Genomic DNA, 27,710 nt, shown 5'->3' with positions numbered 1-27,710 from the left:
AACATTAAGCTTCATATGTTAAGGAGTACTGAAATACAGTTGATTAGGTTTGGTACATCACTTAATCCCTAGTAATCACTGATGTTTTATTTACTTTTTTGTTTAAATATGTATTTGATTTTAGATTTTTTTTAATTACAAAATAAAAAGTAAAAATGTTCTCATTAGGAAAATGTTCTTGTTAACAAGTAGTTTGTAATTTTGAAGTTGGTAGTTAATTTAATAAGGATTACAAAATTACAAAAGATTATAAAGTAAATATATTAAAAAAACAGCATCTTTTATCATTTATTTATTTATGTAATGTCTGGATTGATAAATATACATGATTTGGATTATTGGCATATCAGAACACTTTTTTTCCCATTTCATTTACAGTAGTATAAACAAAGTTGATAATGATTATTCAGTACAGAGGAGTCTTGTCAGTTTCATTTTTTTCCCTTCAACTTACTTATAAATTATGAGGAATGTTAGGAATGACAGAGATTCTGTAGTTTTGTCTTAACAAATGAATGATACAGTTTTTCACACAGAAAGAGGTAGTAAAGAATAAATTCACTTTAGCATAACCCTCTTCTCTCAGTCGATGGTAAATACACTACATCTTGACCATCTCTTTCATATTTGGCATAACCATTAGTTATGGCACAATTGCTTTTTGGCTTTGCCACACCACTTAGGTTGGTGAGACTTTTATGTTAGGTCCAAAAACTTACACTGTTATGAACGCACCCTTCGACACTCTGCACGACGAACGCTGTACTTTGATCTACATTTGCTTTTTTTGATATCAAAAATACTCATTGGGGAACACATTTCTAATACTAACCATCCATCATAGCATGCATAATATTTCTGGCAGTCTGTTTCATGTGGAAAATATTCCCCTTCGGTGTTTGGCTCAGTACAGTCAATTTGGAAGGGAACCGGATAAGGGATAATTGTATCCTTTGTATTATTATTATTATTATTATTATCATCATCATCTAGAGTAAATGAAACATGTCTGTCAAGTTCTTCATTAATTGTCTTCAAGAGTGTGTTAGGACTGCCACAGATTCCCTGAAAGTCATCCATATCAATGGTCCAAATAAAGACACCTCCATAACCATTGTTCTTAATGAAATCCATCTAAGAATACAAAAAAATACCATTTCATTAATTACAATTGTTTTTCTTAACTATATAGCTTAAATTTTATACAGAACCTATTAACTTTATAGTGGTAGGTTATAACTTTGGGTTTCTTTAACGCTGCAGAGGATTAAAGAAACCTAAATATAAGGTATGTTATAAAAAATTATTTATATAATTTTTATAACCTACTGTGTATAAGGTATGTTTAAAAATTATTTAAAAAATTTTAAATTAAAATATCTATTAAAGTGATATTAATCCAAATTTTATTATTCCTTCAAGATGGCTTAGGCATTCAATTTGCTTCACTGTAACAGAAATGGAGAAGTGCTGTCAAAGATAAGCATATGGGCAGAAGAATCCTTTTTGCAAGATATCAGAGAGGACCGAGTTTTAGAAGGATTGAAATTAAACAAGTTATCTTTGCCCCACTGGAGATTAGCTTTTAAGGACTTGGTAGTGGATATTTGAGAAGTTGAAGCTGTTTATGCACAGAGGTTTCTCAAACTGGAAGATAGAATGCAATCTGTTATCATCAGCAAAACTGTGTATAGGGTTTCCAGTAAATGTAGAAGATCATTAATATACAAGAGAAAAAGAGTAGGAGAAAGAACTGAATCTTGGGGAACACCAGCATTAGTGATGAAGTTAGAAGACAGAGAACCATCTACCAACCACCATAGTGAAGTGGTCAGACAGAAAACTGGATACCCAATTATAAAAAAAAGTTGGCAAACTATAAGATTATTTAGAAGACCTTTATGTCAGATGCAATCAAAAGCCTTTGAAATTTCAAGAGCAACTGCTTGCTTTTCATCAAAGTTTTCCATTGAATTTGTCCATAGATGGGTAACATAAGCCTGAATATCACCAGTGGATCGACACTGACGGAATCCATACTGGCAAACGTTGATCAGATGGAAGGTTTCTAGAAGAGTTAGCAGATAATTAATTTCTCCATTACTTTAGAAAGAGTAAAAGTAAGTGCAATGGGACAATAACTGGATGGGAGGGATTTGTCAACCTTTTTTGGAACTGGCTGGATATGAGCAAATTTCCTAGTAGAAGGAAAACAGCTTTGGAATAAGAAAGTGAAAAAAATGTGACACAGAATAGGGATAAATTCAGGAGCACAGGTTTTGAAAACAAGTGGAGAAATACCACCAGGACCTGGAGCTTTCTTAGCATCAAGATTGTTCAAAATCCTTCTGACATCTGTTTGATGGAAGACCACAGGAGGCTCTGAATGGAGTGTACTGGGAATGGTAGAAGGTGGTTTACCAAGATCATCAATACACAAGTTAGAAGAAAAATAGGTAGCTACCAGGTCAGCTTTATCTTTGGCTGAAACAGCAATAGAACCATCTGGTTTTGATAGAGGTGGGAGTAAAGATGGGCAAGAGTTGTGGCTTTGGCAAGAGACCAGCATAGTTGACTACTGTTTGGATGAGAAACAATTTTTCTACTCTTAGCATGTTCAAAATCTAGTTTGGACTGATTAACGACTGCTTTAGAGTTATTGCAAGCTTTGGTGTAAGCAGAAAATGAACCTGAAGATTTGGACAAGTCAATTGCGATAAGCAACTTTCTTATCTTAAACAGCCTTAAAACAATTATTGGAACACCAAGGTTTAGATAAAGGATGAGATTTTAAGGAGTGTGGAATAAAGGATTTCATTGCTACAAGAATAATTTCACTGACACAATCTGAGCAAACATTGACATCATTTGAAACAGTAATCCAACCAAGGAAAAGAAGAAAAGAAAGCTTGCAGATCATCCCATTGTGCATTCTTGTAATGCCAAACAACACAAGATTGAGAATAGTCATGAGAGAAAGGCTCCATTGGAGAAGAGACCATCACTAAGTTTGATCTGAGGTGCCTAGAAGACCACTCACCTCGACCATGTTCTTAGAAAGCATCATTTGTGAGAATAAGATCAAGCGTGTTGGCTGTGTGGTTAAGACTGTCTGATGTTCTAGTGGGCAAATGAATAATCTGTGCGAGGTCATTAGTAATTGCAAAATACTCGGCATCTTGACCAGCTGGGACTTGCCGTGTGACTAGAAAACAGAAGCCAGCTGGAGTTGTGAATATTAAAACCATCAAGAAAAATAAATTACCTCACTGTCAGGAAAGTTGGACTGGAGAAAGTCAAGTTTCAAAGAAAGGAAGTCTAACAGTTTGAAGTGATTAATGGAGTTGGGAGAATAGATAGAAGCAACAGATGAATTTGACAGAATAAGGTAGAGAGATTTTAAGCCAGAGAAGATCAAAAAGAGGAGATTCAAAATTACTGAGTCTCCGACAGAGAATATCAGAGCAGACATAGACATAAGTACTACCTTTGAACTGGCACCTCTGTAGCCAGGTGGGCAGGAGCAGCAGTGCGGAGCACACGCTTCTTGATTAGACCGGGGGTTCGAGCCAGTGACCACCAAATATGGAGGATGCAGAAAGGTCAGAGAATGACCACCGCATATCCCAGGAGCAATATGGCCTTAGTTGCTAATGCTCCTAAAAACCAAATAATTACAATAATAATAACCACCTCTGAAGTGAAAGGAATCATACAGTGAATAATTAGGATAACTGAGATGGGCAGTGGTTGAATCAACCGATAATTGAGATTCTGTCAGAAAAAGTACATGGGGTTTAGCAGATTGTAAGTGGAAATGGACATCATTGAGATTGGAACTGGGATAATGTATTTGTGAAATGAACAAGCAAGTGTTCAGGAGGTTTAGATCTTTTCACAGATAAGTTTGTTCTATTAGTTTGACAATTCTGATGTATTCAGTAGTAAGAAAATATGGGGTGGACATGCTGTATGAAGTAACAATATTTTGGGATATGGCATACACACAGCAAGAATATACCCAGCTCCTTGACATAACGTGGCCTTGATAATGCCCCCCCCCCATACACACTACTTGGACTCCCTCCAGTCACTATCTGGCAGAGTAGAGACAGCAAGATTATAAACACTAGCTGATCTGGAAGCCTAGAGAGTTACCAACAGGTTCTTTCCAGTGGACTATCTGGTGGCCAGCCTGCAAACACAGTTTTAGAGCTGTACACCTCAAAAAGTAAGGAAGAGTGGATCTTACCATGATGTCGGTTGATATCTTTGAAGGTTATGATGTCCATCATAACCTTAAAAGACATCAATCATACTGCATGATAGAGGAGATGGGGGGGTTGCCGGAGCTTTGCTCTAGAAACTAAATATGGGTTCCATCACTTTAAGCTTCCAATAAGCAAAGTGGTAGTATTTCATCAGTTGATGAGTGTCATCTATCACCTAATATTGTCTGGTAATGTGTAGGGGAGGAATTCCTCCATATGGTGTGAGCATGTTGGTTATGTTGGTTCGCACCTGGGTGGTCACCTCCTGTATGCTAGGTGCCGTATTTCAGGACTTGCACATGGGGTTTATACTCAGGGTTACTAACAGTCCCACCATTGTAAGGGTGCAAGCAGAGGATTTGGCTGTCACAGACTGACTGGACTTCGCCAAAATTAGATCCACTTGATTTGAGTGGCATGTGAATATTAGTTCCGTCAGCGTTTTAGACTCTCAGGTAGCAAGCCGAGCTTATCATACCTGAGAGAATGTCTGTGACAGCCTCAAGGACCAAAGTACCATTCATTACCAGGTGTCATTATAATGGTGCTTTTTACTTACTGCACCATTATAATAATACTCACTAATTAATGGTAAAATGTTTCATCACCGAAATGCCATATGTTAAAATGCAATTAAGTTTTATTACTTTTCTAACTCACCTTATGTTGTAGGCTTATGTTATCTTCATATCCAACCCATTTATTAGCAAATGAAGCATATGGATTTTTAGTGCCCTCATCAAACCTTCTTGTCCAGTTACCAGTTTGAACTGCAGGACATATCTAGGAAGAAAGAAATACATTAGCGTGAATACATATGCATGAGACAAATGTGCATACATCTAAAAAGGAAATATAAGGTGTTAATAAAAGTGTAATAATTTTAACGAGTTAATTTCTACAGAAAGCTTCATTAATATGAGGTGAGTTACTTACATCAAAGAAGCTTTGCTGTTTAAATTAGTATAGGCATAGTAATAAGAGGCCTTTGACTATAATCTTAAGGGTATCTTGACCAGCCAATTCTATTTAATCAAAAAATGGTCAGAGAAATTTGATTACTGCATTCCTTACTAGAAATGCAGTAATCAAACAATAAAGCCAACCATCACTTAGCTTACTTAAATGTCAACTTTGAATCACTTCTCCTTATCCAATATTATCATCCCACCATCCTTATCTTTTGATTCTAATACAGCTAAAACTTACTTGTTAAAGGAGAGCAAAGATTCAGGAAGTTATTGCCATTAGTAAATTTCAGTATGATATAACTGTTGTATTGATTGCATTATAATATCGTTACTGAACTTAATTGTAATTAACCCTTTGATGGTTGTGCAGATTTCCTTCTAACTGATTGGTGCAACTTTGGATAAAGTATGCCATGCCATTTTATAACCTTAAAACCATCAAGAACTATATTTAAAATTTTTCACTTTTTTAATGCCACCCTTTTAACTAAAATCTGTTATGAACACAATTCTAAATAATCCATTTTTTATATTAAAAACATACTTTAAATTATTTTTTAAATAAAATCCCTTCAGACATGCATTTTACACGTTTTTTAACATGGTAAAAAATGCCCGTATTTGGGCGTTATCATCACTGTTAGCAAGCCAAACTTGAAACAAAATTAAAAAAAACACGTTTTTCAATGACAGGATGCTTTCGAGTCTCATAAACAACACCTGAAGCAAGTGAATGTTGTTAATAAAAAAATTTTTTGAGTTAACCTGAGAGAGAGAGAGAGAGAGAGACACAGAGACAGAAGTAGAAGGGAATCAGCAAAATCAGTGATGCTAGTATCAATTGGAAGCTAGTGCACATCAATAATTGGATCTGACAGAATGTAGTCTAATTTTAAATTCTAGTTTTTCAACATTTGATATTATAAGCAAGAATAGGCTTAAGAAAACATTTGGTTTTTATTTTTTTAGCCTTCTTCAATAACAAAACAATAATGCAGATTGAACAGAAACATAATAATTGAGGCACTGGTTAAAGAAGCACTGCAGAATCACTTACACAAGACTTCAGTTATAGCTTGGACACAGCATGGGTTTGTTAAGGGGAAGTCTTGTCTGACCAATTTGATTGGATACTATGATGTGGTCACAAAGGAACTGGATGCAAAGATTAATTTTGATATCATAAAGTTGGATCTTTGAAAGGCTTTTGATACTGTTGCACATGGAAGACTGTTTGTTTGTTATTTGGTTTTTAGGAGCATTAGCAACTAAGGCCATATTGCTCCGGGATATGCGGTGGTCATTCCCTGACCTTTCCGTATCTTCCGTATTTGGTGGTGACGGGCTCGAACCCCGGTCTAATCACACCTGGCTACAGAGGTGCCATGGAAGACTGCTGCACAAATTGGAGCAGTGTGGTATTAGAAGCATTTGCTGCTATGGATAAAGGGATGGTTGAGTGGGAGAAGACAGAGAGTGGGCGCATCCATAGCCAGGTGAGCAGGAGCAGTAATGCGTAGCACATACTTCTTGATTAAACTGGGGTTCGAGCCCGTGACCACCAAATATGGAGGATGTGGAAAGGTCAGGGAATGAACACCACATATTCCCGGAGCAATATGGCCTTAGTTGCTAATGCTCCTAAAAACCAAATAATAAACAAACAAACAGACAGAGAGTGGTAATCGATGGACACTGCTCTTCATGGACTAATATTATTAGTGGAGTCCTCCAGGGTTGAGTGTTGGGTCCATTGTTGTTTTCTGTATTTATTAATGATATTGATGATGGTATATCACGCTTAATGTCCAAGTTTGAAGACGATACGAAGGTTGGCAGAGTTGTTAATGACAGTACGCTGCTGAAACAGGATCTAGAAAAGTTGAGCAGATGGGCTGAGAGGTGGACTGAAGTTTAACATTGACAAATATAAAGTACTGGATATGTGAACAGTAACCCCAGAGTAACGTATCAACTGTGTGGTATTACACTGACAGCTGTAGAGAATGAAAAGGACCTGGGGGTAATTGTGCAGTCAGATATGAAGTTTTCTGGGCAGTGCAGATGGTCTTCAAGAGTAGCTCATGATGTCTTGTAAATGATATACAGGAATTTTTCTAACAGCGAAAAAGAGGTGATTATCCCCTTGTACAAGGCAATGATCAGGCCACACCTTGAGTACTGTATACAGGTCTGGAGGCCTCATCTTAGGAAACATGTAGAGCTGCTGGAATGAGTACAGAGAAGGGCAACCAGATTAGTGAATAGAACAAGGGGTTGCTCTTACGAAGAAAGGCTTAAGTTTTGCAAATTAGTGTCTGGAGACTAGACACCTTCGAGGTGATCTGATTGTGAAGTGTATAAGGCTTTGAATGGTTTGAACATGCTCAATGCTGATGGGATTCTTCCTCTTGCCCAGATTAATCACCTGAGGAGACATAAATTCAAATTGAGGAAAGTCAGTTGTAGAATAGATGGGCGGAAGTTTGCCTTTAGCCAGCGGGTGGTTGATTGCTGGAACAAACTTCCATCTGTCGTAGAAGTTGATAGCTTAAATAGATTCAAGGCAGAATTAAAAAATCATTTGGAGCAAGTAGATGGGTGAAATGAGAAGTTTTTTTTTTTTTTGGCTGATGCTATATAAGTTTGCTTTCTTGCATCATGAACCTTTACTAATGCTAATGCTAACTAAAAACATAGCAGTAAGGTACAGATATGTATGATGTTACTTTTTCAGTGCAGCTTAAGGAACCTTTACGGATTTATGGATCTTTGTCCATTGGATGAAGTTATATTCTTTGATCTTAGAAAGAATTACAGCTGGCAAATATGCTTAACCAGCCAGTGGATGTGTCAAAAAAGTCGTGCAAGAATACATTGGTATACAAAATTTGAAATAAATAAAGTGCAATAAAATCTGGTACTTTACAATCTAAAATTCCTTAAAATCCAGAATATTTTACAAAAAAAAATCACTTTCAGTCCAGAAATATTAAGAAAGCAATCCAGCACTTAATGATTGCATTTGTATTTAAGAATACATACAAAAATGGTGATATTTCTCTCTTTATAAGATGTTTGCAGGTGACATTTCTTTCTTTATAAGATCTTTTCCATTTAATCTGTTTTTGCAGCCCGCAGGAGTTAAATTACATTGATAAACAATACAGAGGTCTGAATTTCAAATTAGAGCAAAACTGCCTTTGCAATGAGTTGTCCTTGTATTGCACTACTTTCAAACAGGTGGCCCTGCCAAAAGTTTAATCGCCCATTTGTTTAAAAGATGAGGCTGCTGTGATAGCCTGTTTCAGGATTAACTAACCTCATCAGATAACAGGTGGTCTGTAGTGGCAATGTATACACAAAACAGTTGGAAAGAAGTTGTTTGACATGAGCTGCCATGCAGTATACAAAATCAGAGTTTTCAGAGTTGTAATAATAATAATAATTTTTTTTTTGTCTTTATTGTGAGTACACCAAGCAGTTCTTAATGCATATATGATATCTAAATTTGCCTAGTCAATCCTGTAACCTTCTGTTACTGGCATTCCTAAGTGGAACAAATATGATCATGTAGCATTTGTGAGACAAATTTTTGTTTTAATTATAAAATAATTTTTATCTTTTTTTTTACTGAATTGAAAAATGGTGTTCTATGAAATATGAATTGATAAACTCGATTACAAAATACCAAACACCAATAAATGAGATATCATAGTTTCAGATATCATATTTTATCATATTTTTACTCATCTTCCAAATTCAAACACACAAACTCATGTGGTGTCTGGCAAACACAATGGAACATGTGTATTTTTGTTAGCAGTTTGTGTTTAGCCAGCAAAACCAAAGCTGTACAGCAAGATTAAACAGCTCTTGCCAATGTCTCGCAAACACCATCCACACCTGTTAAATACCAAACAAAAAAACTTAATTTCTTGCAGTTCACAGCATATTGAAATGAGAACAGAAAATACTGCATAATGAGTTAGGGAATGTTGGCAGCAAAAGTATGTTTGAGATTCAATTTTGTTTATAAATTAATAAAAAAAAAAAGTTAATAAGTTAGGCAGTATGCCATCCATAAGAATTTCTAATGCGGTAATTAAAGGGCATAATGATTCACAGAATTCTGTTGTCTACGTTTGAAAATAAGATTGTTCTACCCAATAGGGCCATGTAAGGGTTTTGTTTCTTTTAAATAATGGAAATTTCGTACAAAGTTTATTTTTGACTACCACTTAGAAGGGCAAGAAGAATCAGCCAAGTCACATGGTTATTCTATTTGTAAGTTATTCTAAATTTGAAATGTCAGTTACCTAGAATAACTTAGAATGTCAATGTGCAATAATTAGCAGACATTTCTGTAATTTTCAGAAGAGAATTCAAAGAAAACTCTTTCAAAAACAGTAATTAGGAATTTCAGCTGTGTAGATGGAATAGATTAAGATGTATTGCTGAAATATTGTCAGGGGGTTGAATCGACCCCACACACCTAACTCAGCATTAAATAGGTATTTGTATTTGTGGTGTTAATTAGGTATTTGTATTTTATTGATGACAGCTATGTATGTGCATGTTTAATTTAGAAACTATCTAAATATTTAAACTCCATATCTATTTACAAACCATTTACATATCTAACTATTTAAAAATAAAAAATAATTAAACATATATTGTAAGTAACACATAACATTCTTTTAAGGAAGAATCTTTATATCTTTGAATACTCAAGCACAGTTTTGCTTAAGAAAATTATTTTACCTCGTAATATGCCATGTTCCGTCTAATGGCTGTATATGGTCCCATAGGGCCACCACCAATAACAGGTGACAGAATGGTACTTCGATTGGCATCTTTCAAGTTGTGTGTGTAGCCATAAAATGGAACTCCCACTATTATTTTAGACCGAGGAAGACCAAGACTCTCTAGGTAGCGTAACTGATCCCTCTAAATATTGAAAAAGAAAACTTGTTTAGCAAATAGGAAGCAACAGGTTTTTCCTAAAGGAATCTAAAATTATCAGTTTAAATAAATTTCATGGAAATGTTTCTTTTTAACAGTTTTCTCAACTGAAAATCTTTCATTCATAGGGGTCTATAATATTTTAATACAGAAACTTCTTTTTCTACTGAAAAAATTATTCCAATAAATTGTCTAACTATACAGCTCATATTATGGATAGTGCATGAAAGGTCATTAATATTATAACTTGATTAAAAAATAACAGGTTAAAATTAAATTAAATTTATGTTAATTATGTACACCAGCTGCTTGGAGGAGATGGGCAAAAAAAAAAGATAATTTACAATAATCAGTCTACATACAGTTTTTTTTTTCCAGAGTGTATGGAATTGCTTTTTTCCAAATGTTAGAATTGCATACTATTTTAAAATTATTTTAATAAGTGTGCTGAAATATAACTTTGCCACCTTTACTACTTTCCCAAATTTTATTTTAGTAAACAAAAAATATTTAAGAGGGTGAGTAAGTAAATAAGATGAAATTCAGTATTGTTTCAAAACAGTTTATTCCAGATAATGGAATACATTATTTTTCAGCGTAATCAGTACATACTTATACACATTCATGTCAGTGGTTGACATGATTTATAACTCCATCAGAGAAAAAAATGTTTGATAAAGAGTGCAGACAATTATGTACCATTTTGAACCTACATTAGCTCTGAATTTATGCCTCCTTAACCCTGCAGTACTCATGAGGAATCTGACAGGTCCCTCTTTAAAATAACTGTTGTGCATTAATTGTTAATTCAAACTTCCTAATTTAGTCAAAGTTTTATGTGAGAAATTTTGATCTATATACAGGGTGTCTCAAAAATATTGGTACAAACGTTTAGGGGAGGTAGATAACATCTAAAGGAATGTGAATCGCATAGAAACCCATAACTGGAAACGTCACCGTAAGTCGGTACATGGCGCTGTTCATCAGTTCGCAAGAGGGAAAATTTCTGGTTTACTCATTCAAGCAATAGTCACCGCATGAAGAGCATGCATCGATATACGAACTGTAAGCTGGCAGACATGCACCTAGTGTATGGATTAGCAGAGGGCCCACACGGTGTGCGCCCCCATGCGGCACAACATCGCTTTAATAAATGTGTGGGCAGGTATGGTCGGTGACTGCTTAGTCGGCCCATACCTGTTACCATCCCACATGAACTCCGCTAAATATCGGATCTTTCTTGAACAAGTTCTATCAGGGTTACTTGACGATGTTCCAGCAAATGTGAGACGCAACATTTGGTTTCAACATGACGGGGCCTGCCCATTATGGAAGGTGTGTTCGTGACCATTTGAACAGGCGTTTTGGGCATCGATGGACTGGCTGTGGTGGACTCGTTGCCTGGCCCCCACGCTCACCTGATTTATCGAGCCTTGATTTCTTTCTGTGGGGGACCCTGAAATCTATCGTGTATGAATTGCCTGTGGAGACAGAAATGGATCTTGTGGCGAGACTCATCTGCGCTGCTACTACTGTCAAAGAAACTCCAGGTGTGTTCAACCGTGTCTGCCAATCCATGCTGCGGCGGTGTCACGCATGCATCGTGTCTCATGGTGGAACCTTTGAGCATCTGTTGTAACATCATGAAATGCATCCATCTCATACTCCATTGTGAATATTATGTCAAATAAATGTTTGCCAATAATTACTGTCTTGTGTCATTTCTCCTTCTTGTGCCTCTGCTATTACTTTCCCGTGATGTTTCCGGTTATGGGTTCCTATGCGATTCACATTCCTTTAGATGTTACCTACCTCCCCTAAACGTTTGTACCAATATTTTTGAGACACCCTGTATAAACCTATCAATATTTTGGATGCATAAACATAACAGACACAAAGAAAGTGTGTATGCTGGGTATAAAAACAAGAAACTCTGTTTTCAAAGGTTTTTTTTTAATTTTTAAAATACTGGGTTAAAATTAGAAAAAGGAAGCTGGTTTTCATTTTGTAGTTAATGCCAATGTGACATTAATATAGCACTTAGCAAGAAAATTATATTTCCAATGATAACGAAGTATGGAAAACATGTTTGCAATGTAAAATATCACAAACACACCCAAAAAAAAAAAAAAAAATTCCAAAAGTGGAAATGCTGATTTCGACAATATAAAAGTAAGGAATATATTTTTACTTCATTTTTTGTATAATATAATCTCAAATATGTGTACATTATTTATGTTGGATTTAGTTAAGATACAGACCTAGATTTCTGTTCCTCAGGTCTGCACTTGAATCACAGAAATTCAGGAGAAACTATTTAGGAGGGGGGCTAAAGTGGTTTAGGGAAAAAGGGCTTAAGGGATTATAAATACAAGCAATGTAAACAGGTGGTTCAGGAAAGTACATGATGTCTATCAATAATTAGTACTGGACCTTTGCAAGTAGGGAAAAAGATATTATTATCCCTCACTATAAGGTGATGGTGAGACTGCACTTGGAATATTGTATTCAGGACTGAAAACTATACCTAAAAAAAGATATGCAACTTATAGAGAGGATTAAGGGAAGGACGACCAGAGTGGAAAGATATAATAATTGTTTTCCCTAGGAAGAACAGCTTAGAAGGTGCAGACTATAAAGCTTAGCAACCAGACATCTTAGGGAAGGACCCAACAGAGGTTTATAAGACCTTCAAGGATATGAGTAAAGTGAAAGAGGTGTTATATTCTCACTGATACGAGAGAATAAAACACCTATTTGGCAATGTGTTATAGATCTAGAATAAATTAATTACTAAGGCTGATCCACAGAGCAGTTTGGTAACATTCCAAGTTTTTTTTTTTTTTTTCCCCTTTTCTAATGAAAATAGGTCATGGACTGCAAAAATTTAAATAGCTAATGCTATATAATTGAACAAAACTTAGGCATGGAAATACTTTTAGAACTCATAAGTGAAGCAAATAACTTTAAAATATAGTTTAATGCATTTCATAACAACATACATAATCTTTCCATTACATCATATGGCATGCTTTAATTTATAAAATCTTAATATAATAACTTAAGTATTTATAAAATTTATATTTATATAAACTTCATATGTATTAAACACTACACTGCATTCTCAGCTAGTGTAATTAGTAAAGAAACACTCCATTCCTTTATTAATTTGCTACACTGGACCAATGAAGCAATTTGTTGTTATATATTATTCATCATTTGACACAAAGCTGCCAATTGTGGTTCACACAGAAATTTTGTTTTGGAGGAGGTTCAATAGCTTTACTGTAAATCACTAAATTATCCAAAACAGAAGTCTCAGATAGGAAATAAGGCAATGCTGTGAAAGAACGTTAAATCTAGTGGATTACTTATTTGCGCAAAATAGTATGCATATATTTTTATGCCTTATACATAATTATAGTCTAATATTCAACTCAGAAGTCTGTTTTCAATCATATTTCTGAATATCAGAATAAAGGTTCTTTATTCAGAATGAATCCTCAAAACTTTGAAGATTCATTCTGAAATACCCTTATAAGGAGAGAAAAAATCCCATATTCTTTGAAAACAATCCCAAAAGGGGTTCAAAAATGTTGGCATTTAAGTGAACGAACTTCCTTAGTCCGCTGAATGTGTTGCATATTGGGAAACAATCTATATTAACTAACCTTTTTGCAAAATCATTTTGTATTAGTATTGGCAAATGATGCAAGAAAACAAGCTTACGAAGCATCAGCAAAAAAAAAATCCCACATTACCTGTCCATCCAATCAAATAATTTGTCTAGTTCTTCCTTGAATTTATTCAAACTAATCACCTCCACAACAACAAACAGAAGTTTGTTCTAGCAATCAACCACCTGTTGGCTGAAAGTAAGCTTCCGTACATCTGTCCTGCAACTATCCTTCCTCAATTTGAATATATGTCCCCTCGTGTAATCTGAGAAAGAGGAAGAATGCCATCAGCATTAAACTTGCTCAGTCCATTCAAAGCCTTAAATACCTCAATCAGATCACCTTGCAGGTGCCTAGTTTCCAGATGTTGCAATTTGCAGAACTGAAGCCTGTCTTGGTAAAACCACCCTTTCATTTACATCATCAACTCATTGCCCTTCTCTGTACCCTTTCCAGCAGATCTACATACTTATTAAAATGAGGCCGCCATAACTGTATGCAGCATAACCATTGCCTTGTACAATGGGATAATGACCTCCTTATCCCTGCTAGCAAAGTTCAAGTACATCATTGACAAAACTCCATAAGCTGTCTTGGCAGCCTATCTGCACTGCTCAGAGAACTTGATATCTGACTGCATGATTATCTCCTTGTCTTTTTCATTTTCTACTAACCTCAGTGTAGTACCACACAGTTGATATGCTAATCTTTGATTTCTGGTACTCGTATGCAGTACTTTTCATTTGTCAATGTTAAGCTTCAACTGCCATTTCTCAGCCAATCTGCCTAATTTTTCTAGATCTTGTTGCAGTATCTTACCTTGATTACTGTCATTAAAGCACCCTGCCAACTTTTGTATCATCTGTAAATGTAGACATTAAGCCTGCTATGCCTTCATCAGTATCATTAATAAATATAGAAAACAATGATGGGACCACAGCACCAAACCCTGGAGAACTCCACCAATATCATTAGTCCACAAAGAGCAGTGTCCATTGATTACCACTCTCTGCCTTCTCCCACTCAACCATCCCTTTATCCACAGCAGCAACTTGCCTTTAATCCCACATTGCTCCAATTTGTACAGCAGTCTTTTATGTGCAACAGTATCAAAGTCTTTCCTGAATTCCAAGTGTGTGATATCAAAATTATTTTTTGCATCCAGTTCTTTTGTTACTGCATCATAATATCCAATCAAATTGGTCAGACAAAATTGCCATTTGATAAACCCATGCTGTGACTGACGTATAACTGCACTCCTGTCTAGATAGTCCTGCATTACTTCTTTAATCAAACTCCATGATTTTCCCTGGAAGTTAAGATAACAGGTCTGTAATTACTCATGTCACCCTTTGATCCCCTTTGTGAATTTGGGATACATTTGCACATCTCCAGTCCGTAGGGATTACCCCTGAATCCTAGAATGCTCTCATAATTATGGCTAAGGCTTTGCTTACCTCCTTTGTTGTCTCCCATAATATAAGTGGATATATCCCATTTCCCCCATATGCCTTTTTATGTTTAGCTTTCACAGTTTCTCTTCCACTTTCCTCTCATTTATCCCAAAATCATTTAGCTTCCTGTTAGTTTGTTAAACATCTGACATCCCCTTCCCAAAAGAATTACCCATGTGTAAATTTAGATGCAAAACATCTATTCAGTTTGTCAGCAACCTGAGCAGGATCATCAACAGTTAAACCAACAACATCAAATCAACAAGGAAGTTTTTGCTGCTTTACTTTGCATAATTTGCCAAAGCTTTCTCATAATCTGCCTTAGCCTGCCTAACTTCCTTTGTGACTTGATTACAGACTGCTTATGTATATACCATAGGCTTCTGTATCATCTGATAATTTATATGAATCTCATGCATTTCATTTTTCTTCACTGCTCCAAGTCTTATCAGTTCATCTGACATCCGTTTAGGTCTAAACCTTGAACAGTATTTCTCACTTGGTATGAAAAGCCTAGCTGCTACAATTACTTCCCTGAATGCTTCCCATTTAGAATTTACTGTTGGTATCATCATCAGTTGGTCCCACTGCATACAATTCAAAAACTGTTTGAAACCACTGTAGTCAGCCTTATGAAAGCAAAAGCCCTTCCCTTTACTCTTGACAGTAGTTATGTCATTAAATAAGTCCCACATCAGCATGCTGTGATCACTGCCACCTAATGAGTCTTTTCCTTGCAGGCTCGTAATGCATGAAGAATCACTGCTGATAATCAGATCAAGAATATTCCTTCCTCTTGTTGCCTCTCTAACATGCTGCTATAGAAAACAATCATCCAATTAATCTGCAAAAGTCTTGCTAGTATATGAGTGACCAACAAGTTTCAGTCAATATCTGAAAAAATCCCATATAAGACATTCTGATTTACTGGGCTTGCACTATTTCTCTGTGCAGTTGTTTGTTATACTCATCACAGTCATTAGGCCTATAACACACTCCTACTCTCATTTTCATTTTTCCAGTGCGTATGTCGTACCAAACTGACTCAATATTGCACTGGCAGGGCGGCCAACCATCCCAATATGGCCAGGATTTTCCCGATTTAGAACTTCAAGTCCCACTTCCCAATAATACCATCATTTGTCCCGATAAGAGAGGAAAAAACTGTTAATTTATTGATTTTACACATTTTTAATTAATTCTTATTGAAATCTAATGGATGTGTTAAAAATTAATTCTAATAACATAACAAGAGAAAAATGAGAATTTAGAAATCTTTTTTGCACCAACATTTAATGCATTTCAAGAATTAGTAGAAATATTCAACATCAAAAATGTTAACTTAGATTTGCTTTTTGAAGAAATTTTAAGTCTAAAGGCATTTTGTTCGTCACTGAGTAATGAAGAAAAGAAAATGCATGTTGATAAAAAATAAAGTGGGTGCAATTTTTCTCAAAATTTCCAGAGGAAAAGAATATGTCTCAAATTTTAAGCTCCATATTAAGCATTCCACATTCAAATGCTTCATCAGAAAGGGTTTTCAGCTTAATGAAAACTGCTTGGCGGAAAGAGAAAACCATCTTTTATTAGAAAATTTAGAAGCTGAACTTATGGTGAAAGAAAACTATAACATTATTATTATTATTAGCCATATGGTGCAAGGAAGCCTGAGGCTTATGCTGCACCAGACAAAACAAAAAAATTCCCGAGTTACCCTGAGAAAGAGAGAGAGAGAGAGAGAGAGAGAGAGAGAGAGAGAGAGAGAGAGAGAGAGAGAGAGAGAGAGAGAGAGTGTGTGTGTGTGTGTGTGTGTGTGTGTGTGTGTGTGTGTGTGTGTGTGTGTGTGTGTGTCAAAAGTGGAAAAGAATCACCAAGAAAGAGAAGAATGATGATATCCAGCTCAAGACCATGGGTGTGCCAAGCCCATACTCACCAAATGTGAGCCCCTGGGGTGAACATGTCCTGTTCAGAATTTAAAAACTTTTTAAAATCTTTGGAAGAAGAAATTTTAAAACTAGTGAAATCTAAAGAAAAATATATAAAGTAAAAGTAGTCTTCCTCACTATTTTTAAAATATCTGTTATAAATAATACTATAGTTTATATAGGACAAATACATATTAAAAACAATCATATAACAAATAAATACTATGATTGATTGATTGATAAAAAAATTTATTTTAATTGTAATTTTATATTTTTCTTTTACTTTTTGAAGGAAAATATGCTATACTACACATTTCGTTTCAAGTTGTCCCACTTACCAATTTTCAAATTATGGCCGCCCTGTGCACTGGCCACCCATATCAACTAGATGCACTGCATTAGATTTAATATGCTTAACTAAGAGCATAATCCCTCCTGTCCTTTCTGAACTTTCTAAACACATTGTGCTCCTTATATTCAAATTCTACATCACTTATGTCTGAGTGACACTACAATCTGCACATTTGATGACTTAATCAGTACTTCAGATTCATCAAATTTATTTACTATGCCCCTAACATTAGTGTACACGCAAATATACATGCACCTGTTCTTACTCTTAGTTACCCTAACACAGCAAATTTATTTACTTGTTCCATGATAACTCACAGCAGCAGCAGCACTTGAAATCTCCAACACCTTGCTTTACAGGCTGCTACATGTTCCAATAGAAGCAATGCAAGAATCACTTTCACCTCTGCCTATGGCTCTAGCTCTCTAGTTAATTTAGTAGTCTGTGTATCACCCAAGCTATCAGTTTTCTGACCTACCTAACACTGTCTTGATAGCATCAGCAAATATCTTTCCACCCTTTATATTTAAACGTATCCCATCCCTGTAAAAACAGTCTCTCTTGTTAACTAGCACCAACCATGCAGAGAAAAATTCTACCCCATAAGCCTTGCACAATCTCTCCAGGGTCAGTTGACTGGGCAAGGCTTTCAACATGTATTCCCTCCTATAGTTTCTGTACAGAATTACAGGCACATTCAAATTTAATCCTACCTCTCAACTTTTCCCCAACATTGCCATGTACTTGTTAAATAAGTCCCCAGATCTCCTACTCTCAATATCATTAGTATCAACATGTACAACAATATCACCTTTTGAGTCCTTAAGAGATAATATCTGCTCTACAACATCATCTACACTTGCACCTGGTTGACATACCCTGGTCCCATTCCACTTATCCTTTTTTGCATAATATATTTCCCTGACAATATAGTCATTGACAATAACTACCTCTTGCAATCCCCAAAGTAGAATGCACTGCGGTTACCAGTGTATTCTGCCTTAGGAATTGCAGCTATATTGCCTAATGCAATAGTGTAATCTCTGGAATTGAGTTGGATCGCTGAGAGCTGGATGGGCCCCTATTTTAATTCCTTCAAGGGTATCCACCCCATTGTTCAAGCTGAGTTTGCACCTAATTTCCTCACTCTTTGCACTAAACACACACAAACGTATCCCCATTGGCTGTATCATGTAGAAAACCCTCGGGTAATGGAATTTATATTATTTGGTTATATTATTAGTGCATATGCATCTGTCTATATGTTACCAGGAAAGCAAACTAAGTTTGCTACAAAATGAATCAACTGCATATCATGAAGCAAATCACTGCAAATTGCCTTAGTCTTAAAACAAATTGTAGTGATTCACTTAATGATATGCAATTGATTCTTAGTGATTCAAATAAACACCACTGCTTCCAAAGAGGAAGAATATTGATTATTTATTCATAATATTATTTATGAAAAAATAAGATTATTTATTCATAATGTATGCCAAATAGCTGTTTTGGTGTTTACTGTCACTTAATGAAATTGATACAATTTTAACCAACTTAGTTTGATTTCTTGGTAGTAATGGACAGGCTGATACATTTGCGCTAATATTAAATACTAGCATTTTTGCCAATTCACATCAAGTTAAACATTTATTTTGCATTAATTAGTATCTTAAATTGTTAAAACAGAAAAGAAAGTTATGTAGATGTTATCTATTTACCACATTATCATTTTCATAATCATCGTTTCGTGATTCAAATCTTGGGTAAAGGGCACTGTGAACATCTGCTATATACTGGCCTCCCGTTCTGAAGTTATAGGTAAGAAAATGCACATGGTCTACGATTCTGCAAAATAAAATCAAGAAAAAACAGTAAATATATGACTCTATTTTGTAGTAGAATTTAAAAAGACTGCCCTAAAGCATATAAATCATTTAAATGTAAAAATCATGAAAATTATTTGAAGTGACAGACATATGCTGTGAAAAAAAAACAAAAAAAAAAAAAAAAAAACAGAACTTCACTTACATGCACATTTATATGAAGAGGTATGTATTCTGAAAATATCATATGACTATTAGTGGAATAAAATTGTCCATACTGGTTAAATTGCAAATATTCAGATTATAATAGTTTATCGGCCTTGAATGGTTAAAAGAATTAAACAGGCTATATATATATAGCATCAGCCATGCCTTATGCTTCTGGCTGATAAGGTGAAATTTTGACAATATAACTAGTGCCAATAAAGCTTTGTGAAAGGCAACTGACTTTAACATTGACATCAATTATAGTGCATTCTAAAATGCTTATGTACTGTATGCTGTTCAGGTACTCCAGAAGACTGCAATCTTCATTAATCAATGTTAAAGTATTTTTAACTTGTTTACAGTACAGTAAAAACTCACTAATTTGGACTAATATGGTAAAAGGGTAGTCTGAATTAGTGCGAAGTCTGTATTATAGAACATAATTATATGTAAATATTTTCAAGATATACCTAATAAAAACAAACAGATTTATTCACAATCCAGCATAGATAGTTAATTTAGATGGTATCAGGGCACAAATATGATAAAACGAAAATGAAAACTTTATGAAAATGTTTATATTCAAAACAAAATTTGAATACAAAAATTTCAAATCAAATAAAAGAGAATAATATGGTTTTTTTATAAAATAAACTTCATTTAATGTGTTACACATTAATAGCTATAAAATTTAATTGGATGTAAATGGTCCCTTTCAATTTGTAATGCCTTTTTTTGAAGAAACTGATATTTTCTGTTCAGTAAAGATGCATTTGTATTGCAGTCATAATTCATTATTCATTCTTTTAGAGCATAAAGTTATTATCCCATCAAAATTAACTAACTGAATAAGAGCCATCGACGCAACTCCTACCTGTGTATCATTTAATCTTTTCTTCACTTACAGATTATTTTTTCGCCTTGAAATGCTTGCTATTTCTTCTTCTGTTATTACCATATGATATTACTTCTAGCAAAAGTTTGACATCATCCAACCAAATTAATATCCTTCATTGGCCACTGTTGTTTAACATATTTTGATGTTCTTAATCTTTGATTTCATCTAGACCAATGAGAATCTAGAACGAAAAGGACCTGGGGGTAATTGTGCAGGCAGGTATGAAGTTTTCTGAGCAGTGCAGATGGTCTACAAGAGTAGCTCATGGTGTCTTGTCAATGTATACAGGAATTTTTCTAGCATGGATAAAGAGGTGATTATCGCCTTGTATAAGGCAATGGTCAGGCCACACCTTGAGTACTGTATACAAGTCTGGGGACCTCATTTTAAGAAGGATGTAGAGCTGTTGGAACAAGTACAGAGAAGGGCAACAAGATTAGTGAATGGAACAAAGGGTTGCTCTTAAGAAGAAAGGCTTAAGTTTTGAAAATTACAGTGTCTGGAGACTAGGCACCTGCGAGGTGATCTGACTGAGGTGTATAAAGCCTTGAATGGTTTGAGCATGCTCAATGCTGATGGAATACTGCCTCTTGCTCAGAATAATCACCTGAGAGGGCATAAATTCAAATTGAGGAAATACAGATGTAGGATAGATGTGCGGAAGTTCGCCTTTGGCCAACGGGTGGTTGGTTGGTGGAACAGACTTCCATCCTTTGTTGTGGAAGTTGATAGCCTAAATAAATTTAAGGCTGAGCTGGACAGGTATTTGGAACGAACAGAGGGGTGAAATGGGAGCGGTTTTTTTTGTTTTTTTTTGGCTGATGCTGCATAAACTTGCTTTCTTGCTTCATATGCCTCTACTAATGCTAATGCTAAAAAATGAATATCATTACTGCTTGATAGATTTTATATGTACTTAATACTGTACTCTGATCTACTTCATTTCAACTTATAGCCCAGTTGAAAATTTTTATCTTATAATTTTTAATATGGCTACTGTCTTTTCTCATATCATATCCTGATATTCAGTTGTTAAAATAATACTCTTCAATTCTTTTTTCTTTAAAAACAAATGTTTACAGCTGTGTATTACTCCCTGATCCATAGCTTGCATGTGAGATGTGGTATTGGGAGATATTAAAAAAAAACAAACAAACTTATATAGATGCCATCATACCTGATATTGCCACGATAAAATTTCAGCAGAAGGTTAAGTAGGTGCATTATGTAACAGTGAAAATGCCTCAATGTTTTCATTTTTATTTAATTTTTTTCCTTTTGAATAATTTTAATCCTTTTACAAAGTAACTGTGAAACCATTCTGAAAAAGTTTTGATTTCTATTATTAAATTTTCCTTATGAAAAATTCATGCATAAAAAAAAAAAAAAAAAAAAAAAAACAGTCCAAATTAGTAAGGTTCTACTCTATGTATAAAATAGTTTTTTAAATGAAACCTAATAAAAATATTTTTTAATTTTCAGTGCAAAATGCTGTATAAGCAATTTAGGCATTTGTTTCAGTGTTGCACAAGAAAACCCACTTCTCTGACACAGAATTTAGGTGACTGCTCTCTAAACTGAAGTTTCCACATCATTTTCTGTATGAAAATGCTTACCTTTCAGAGACTTTTTCAAATGACAAAAGTTGTGATAATTACATAAAGAAAGATCCAGCTATAGAAAGAAACTTTTCAGCACCATGCAATGAAATGTATGCATTGTAGCCTTTGCCTTATGTATGGGAATGAATTCCTAACAGTTGACATGCTTAGCCACTTGGGTTTTTATTGCTTGCTGCAGCATCTATTGTGGTGCTACATAGTAGACAATGAATAACAGTCCTTGGTGATTAAATTAAGAATAAATATTATGGCTACTGCACTGATTTCAGCAAATTCCTTAGTTTTCCATACTTTGCTTTGCATTCTGTGCTACACCTAACATCCTCACAAGACATTTGTATAGTTCAAACTAAGGCTGTCCAAACTGTGATGGACCACAGACCTCATTTATTATGACTCATGAGCCTGCAATAAGTCATTAACATTCCTTATCCAGATTTTTCCCCTTACTGAATATCAAGGCTTACTATCAATGTGTTCAAAAATTAAAAAAAAAAAAAAAAGAAACAAATGAAGTGCCTGCAACTGCACCTGATATTCATTAGTTATGTGATTGTTTAAGTTCTGGTGAACTGGTGATGTAGTTGTATGTAAGGGAGAAGGGAGTAAACAGAGTGTACAGAAAGCATCTTCCCAGACATTTTCCTGTCAGTTTTTACAGTTTACTGTGCATGCTAAAAATGTCTATGTTGTCTACGAAAAGAAATTTTTTTTTTAAACTCCACAATGTATTTTCAAGAAAGGAAAAAAGATAGTGATATTACAGCAAAGGTCAACTTTTAAGTGGAAAAATTATTGGCTAAAGCAAGTAAACCCTTTATTGATAAAGAACTAATAAAAACTTGTTTAATCTAATTGTTGGTCTAATGCCTACCATGGTATATAAGAATTTAGTTAACGTACACTGTGCATTACGTTTCAGGCACATTCGATTTGTTTTATTAAATTAATTGATTTTTTTTTCTTTTTCTGTGATTAATAGAAGTGAAAAGTAAATAATACTTATCTTTTTATCAATTATCAGTGTTAATTAATTATTAAGATTATAATTGTATAGGACACTTAATAAAACGCTATAGTTTTATGTTCTCTAAAAATAGCCATCCAGTTTAATTATAACTGCATAATATTTATTATTCTTCTCCCTCCCATATACTCTTTTTTTTTTTTTTTGTCTCTTTTCTCTCTATATATATTTATCTCTACACAAGTGACACCACATTCACGAGTCTTGCATTACAATACACATGAAGCATGCACAGACTGTATAAAGCTAACAATACTGCATTAAAACAACATTTAATCTACGAATTTCTTTTTTACATAAAAATTATATGGAAAAAAGTAATAATAATTGCCAGCTTTCTGTTTGTCCAATTTTAATAAAATTTGGAATGGCTTGTAGAAAATTTTCTGAAATTCTGTCCACTGGGAGTTGAGTTGTTCCATGTGGACAGATGGAGACACAGTAAAGACAATAAATGCATATGCATATATATGCACGAATACACCTAAAAGTTAAGTGCTGGTGAACTGAAGATGTAATGTGCCCATAAAGGAGGGGGGATCAGCTGAGAGTGTACAGGAGGCATCTTCCTGTTCAGTCTTTACAATTTACTATCCATGCAAGGTCCCTTCTTTTTTTTTTATTTAAATTATCTGTCAACAATATGGTTTTACACAGTCATTTTTAAATATAAAAATAAAAAAATGCCCAGTATTTGGATAACTTCATATTGATAAGGTTAAATCTATGAAAGGAAATTTGCCAACTTAAAAACATATTTTCAGAAAAACAACAACAACAAAAAAAAAAAAAAAAAAGACAATGACACTGCACCAAAGGCTTTTGAGTGGCAAGAATTATTGGCTAAAGTAAGCAAACCCTTTACTGATGGAGAATTAATAAAACTTCATATAATCCAAATAGTTGAAGAAATATGTCCTGAGAAAGTTGATTTGTTAAAACATTAGTTGGATGAGTTTAATATTCTCATAAAATTGAAGATATCAGATGTAACATTTCATTGCAATTAAAAGAACAGACATCTAAATTTCAATTGTGTTCTTTAGCTCTCAGTGAATCTGTTAAAATTTCTGGTATATAGCAGGTATTTCATTCATTCATTCATAAAATTCATTCAAAAATGATGATAATTTTGAATTACAGAACAACTAGTCTCACCTGTTGTGTAATTATCACATGCGTAATGGGGTAATCACAGGTTAGGACATTTTCAAAAAAAAAAAAAAAAAAAAAAAAGTGAAAGAAACTTGCTACATTTTAATGTTAAAAGAAAATGATTAAAGTGCATAGGAATACAAGCATAAGTAGTACAAACAAAGGAACAGGGGGGCTGTATTTTTAATATATCTGAAATTTCAGCTATCCCAATCCTATAGTTCTTCACTGCAGGCATCCCATAGAAATCATTGGTTTTTATTGTGTTATGGACTATTATTTTAACAGGAAATTTTATCTTGTTCCCTAGGCTACATCATCTCATCAATTTCATAATTTATTAAAAAAACTGAATTGGTGTACCCTAATGTTCCAAATCATTTTGCAGTTCAATGACAAGCAACACTTGTCAGTTTTCCAATACTGAATCGATATGGAAGCTAATTTTTTTAACTATACGAATTTACCAAATTTTTGATCTGTATTTTTAGCATTAGCATTAGTAGAGGCATATGATGCAAGAAAGCAAGCTTATGCAGCATCAGCCAAAAAAAAAAAAAAAAACCCTTCCACTTCACCCCTCCGTTCGTTAGAAATACCTGTCCAGCTGAGCCTTAAATTTATTTAGGCTATCAACTTCCACAACAAGGGATGGAAGTCTGTTCCACCAACCAACTACCTGCTGGCTAAAGGCAAATTTCCACACATCTATCCTACATCTGTCTTTCCTCGATTTGAATTTATGCCCTCTCAGGTGATTATTCTGAGCAAGAGTCAGTATTCCATCAGCATTGACCATGCTCAAACCATTCAAGGCTTTGTACACCTCTATCAGATCACCTCGCAAGTGCCTAGTCTCCAGACACTGTACTTTGCAAAACTTAAGCCTTTCTTCGTAAGAGCAACCCTTCGTTCCGTTCACTAACCTTGTTGCCCTTCTCTGTACTCGTTCCAGCAGCACTACATCCTTCTTGAAATGAGGCCTCCAGACCTGTATACAGTACTCAAGGTGTGACCTGACCATTGCCTTATACAAGGGAATAATCCCTGCTAGAAAAATTCCTGTATATCATTGATAAGACACCATGAGCTACTCTTGCAACCCGTCTACACTGCTCAGAGAACTTCATATCTGCCTGCACAATTACCCCCAGGTCCTTTTCATTCTCTACCACTGTCAGTGTAGTACCACAGAGTTGATACGTTGCTCTGGGGTTGCTGTTTCCCATATGTAGTACTTTACATTTGTCAATGTTAAACTTCATTTGCCACCTCTCAGCCCATCTGCTCGACCTTTCCAGATCCTGTTGCAGCAAGCAACATAGCGTCAGTAGTGTCCTTAACAACTCTGCCAACCTTTGTATCATCTGCAAACTTGGCCATATATCATCAATATACCATGATGATGGTATATTGATGATATACCATCATCAATATTATTTATAAATACAGTCAGTCCTCGTTTAACACGTGTTTACACTACACAAATTCGATCATACACAATTTATAAATAGGGGAACAATATCTTATATAACACGAACCGAATTCGCTTATCACGATTCGCCTTTGTGTTTACAAGAAATGGCAGTCAAACGCAGAATCACCCCAACCGAAAGCAACACGATAGGAATGAAGAGAAGATTCTGAAAATGTATTTATGTTTTTTATATCAGCGAAGGGGAAACAGTTCACCATAATAACTTAAACACCAACACAATTCCAGCTATCAGTATAATTGCAAATGCAATTAGATAGATTTTACTACCAGTTTATAACAGATTCCACTAGCAGAAACACAACTGGAAATTGTTTTTATTGTTTTATGGTAGTAACAACTAGAAATGTGCTTTAGTAAAATGTGAGGTGTTAATAGTGTATCTCTGCCTTTACGGTGTTGTTTATTCAGTTGCTACATGCGTGCAGCTTTGTTTGTGTATGAAGCGTGCCTCCTCATTTTGTAATTGTACTTTATTCCCTAAAAATGAGTAAAATACTGAAAAGGTGTGAAAAGGAAGTGTCCTGGTGAACACACTGCAGATTCAGAGAGAAAAAGAAAAGCAATATAGATAAACAGAGGCGGACTGGATCAAAAATTTATAGTGGCCTCATACTAGAGTTTATGACCAAAATCACACCAGCCTCAGGCCCACCGGGGTTTCCCCGGTAAGACTTATGGCCAGTCCACCTCTGTCGATAGAGAAAAAATATGAAATTGTGAAACGCTTTGAGCGAAATGAAAGACCATGGGATTAAATGAGGCAACGCTGAGAATTACAAAGAATGCAGAGAAAATAAAAACAACTTTCATAGCAGGAATAACTCAAAGTGTAATTAAAATCCATTAGATTTAGACACAAAGAATTGGAAGAGATGGAACGACTGTCATCTGTTTGGATAGAAAATTAAACAAAAAACAAGTTTGCTTACAATAGAAGCAAAAGCATTAGCAATATTTTATTACGCAATAGTCGTAATAAAATATGTAAGTATTTTATTACAATTATTTATTGCGTTTGGTAATGTTTTGGTTACAAATGTGTGTTCAATCTTGGGTGGTCGGCACCTAACCCTATTTTTCCCATAGGGCCTGTTGTTTATATTGCACGATTTTGCATTGCACGAGGTTTTCTAGGAACACAACTATCGTGCTATATGAGGACTGACTGTACAGAAAACAACAATGGACCCAACACTGAACCCTGAGGGACTCCACTAATAACATTAGTCCACGATGAGCAGTGTCCATTAATTACCACTCTCTATCTTCTGCCACTCAACCATCCCTTTATCCATAGCAACAATTTTCCACCAATGCCACACTGCTCCAATTTGTGCAGCAGTCTTCCATGTGCAACAGTATCAAAAGCCTTTCTAAGATCCAAATATATAATATCAGAGTTATTCCTTGCATCCAATTCTTTTGTGACTATATCATAGTATCCAATCAAATTGGTCAGGCAAGACCTTCCCTTAACAAAACCATGCTATGTCTGAGCTATAACTGAATTCTTGACAAGATGATCCTGCAGTGCTTCTTTAACCATGCTTACATTAATTATCCTGGAACAGAAGTTAAACTCACAGGTCTATAATTACTTGTGTCAGCCTTTAATACTCCTTTGTGAATTGGGGTTACATTTGCACATCTCCAGTCTGTTGGTACCTCCCCTGAGTCCAAGGAAGCTCTCATAATTATGGCTAACGGATTGCTTACTTCCTTTGCTGCCTCCTTTAATATAACTGGATAGATCCCATCCACCCCAGGTGCCTTTCTTGTATTTATCTTCAACAATTTCTCCTCCACTTTACTCTCAATTATTACAAGATCATCTAGCTCACTGCCAGTGTTTACTTCATCTATGG

The 27,710-nt window shown here is 34.9% G+C and overlaps 1 protein-coding gene across 2 annotated transcripts in view; it reads right to left on the bottom strand.

The window, feature by feature from the left end:
- Window positions 1-547: 547 nt before the first annotated feature.
- The window catches only part of LOC150079577 (endochitinase-like), a 74,772-nt gene continuing 47,609 nt past the window's right edge, over window positions 548-27,710 (bottom strand). For both annotated transcript variants that reach the window (XM_090382615.1, XM_090382616.1), the window contains exons 6-9: window positions 19,334-19,460; window positions 10,007-10,192; window positions 4,932-5,054; window positions 548-1,134 (exon numbers count right to left, since the gene is read on the bottom strand). In XM_090382615.1, coding sequence (XP_090238741.1) covers window positions 724-1,134; window positions 4,932-5,054; window positions 10,007-10,192; window positions 19,334-19,460 — 847 coding nt within the window. In that variant the 3' untranslated portion in view covers window positions 548-723. The remainder of the gene's footprint in view (window positions 1,135-4,931; window positions 5,055-10,006; window positions 10,193-19,333; window positions 19,461-27,710) is intronic.

The sequence above is a fragment of the Mastigoproctus giganteus genome, chromosome 10 (genome assembly GCF_048544385.1).
Source record: "Mastigoproctus giganteus isolate SK-2022 chromosome 10, ASM4854438v1, whole genome shotgun sequence".
NCBI lineage: Eukaryota > Metazoa > Arthropoda > Arachnida > Uropygi > Thelyphonidae > Mastigoproctus > Mastigoproctus giganteus.
This window is presented reverse-complemented; position numbering and strand designations above follow the sequence as displayed.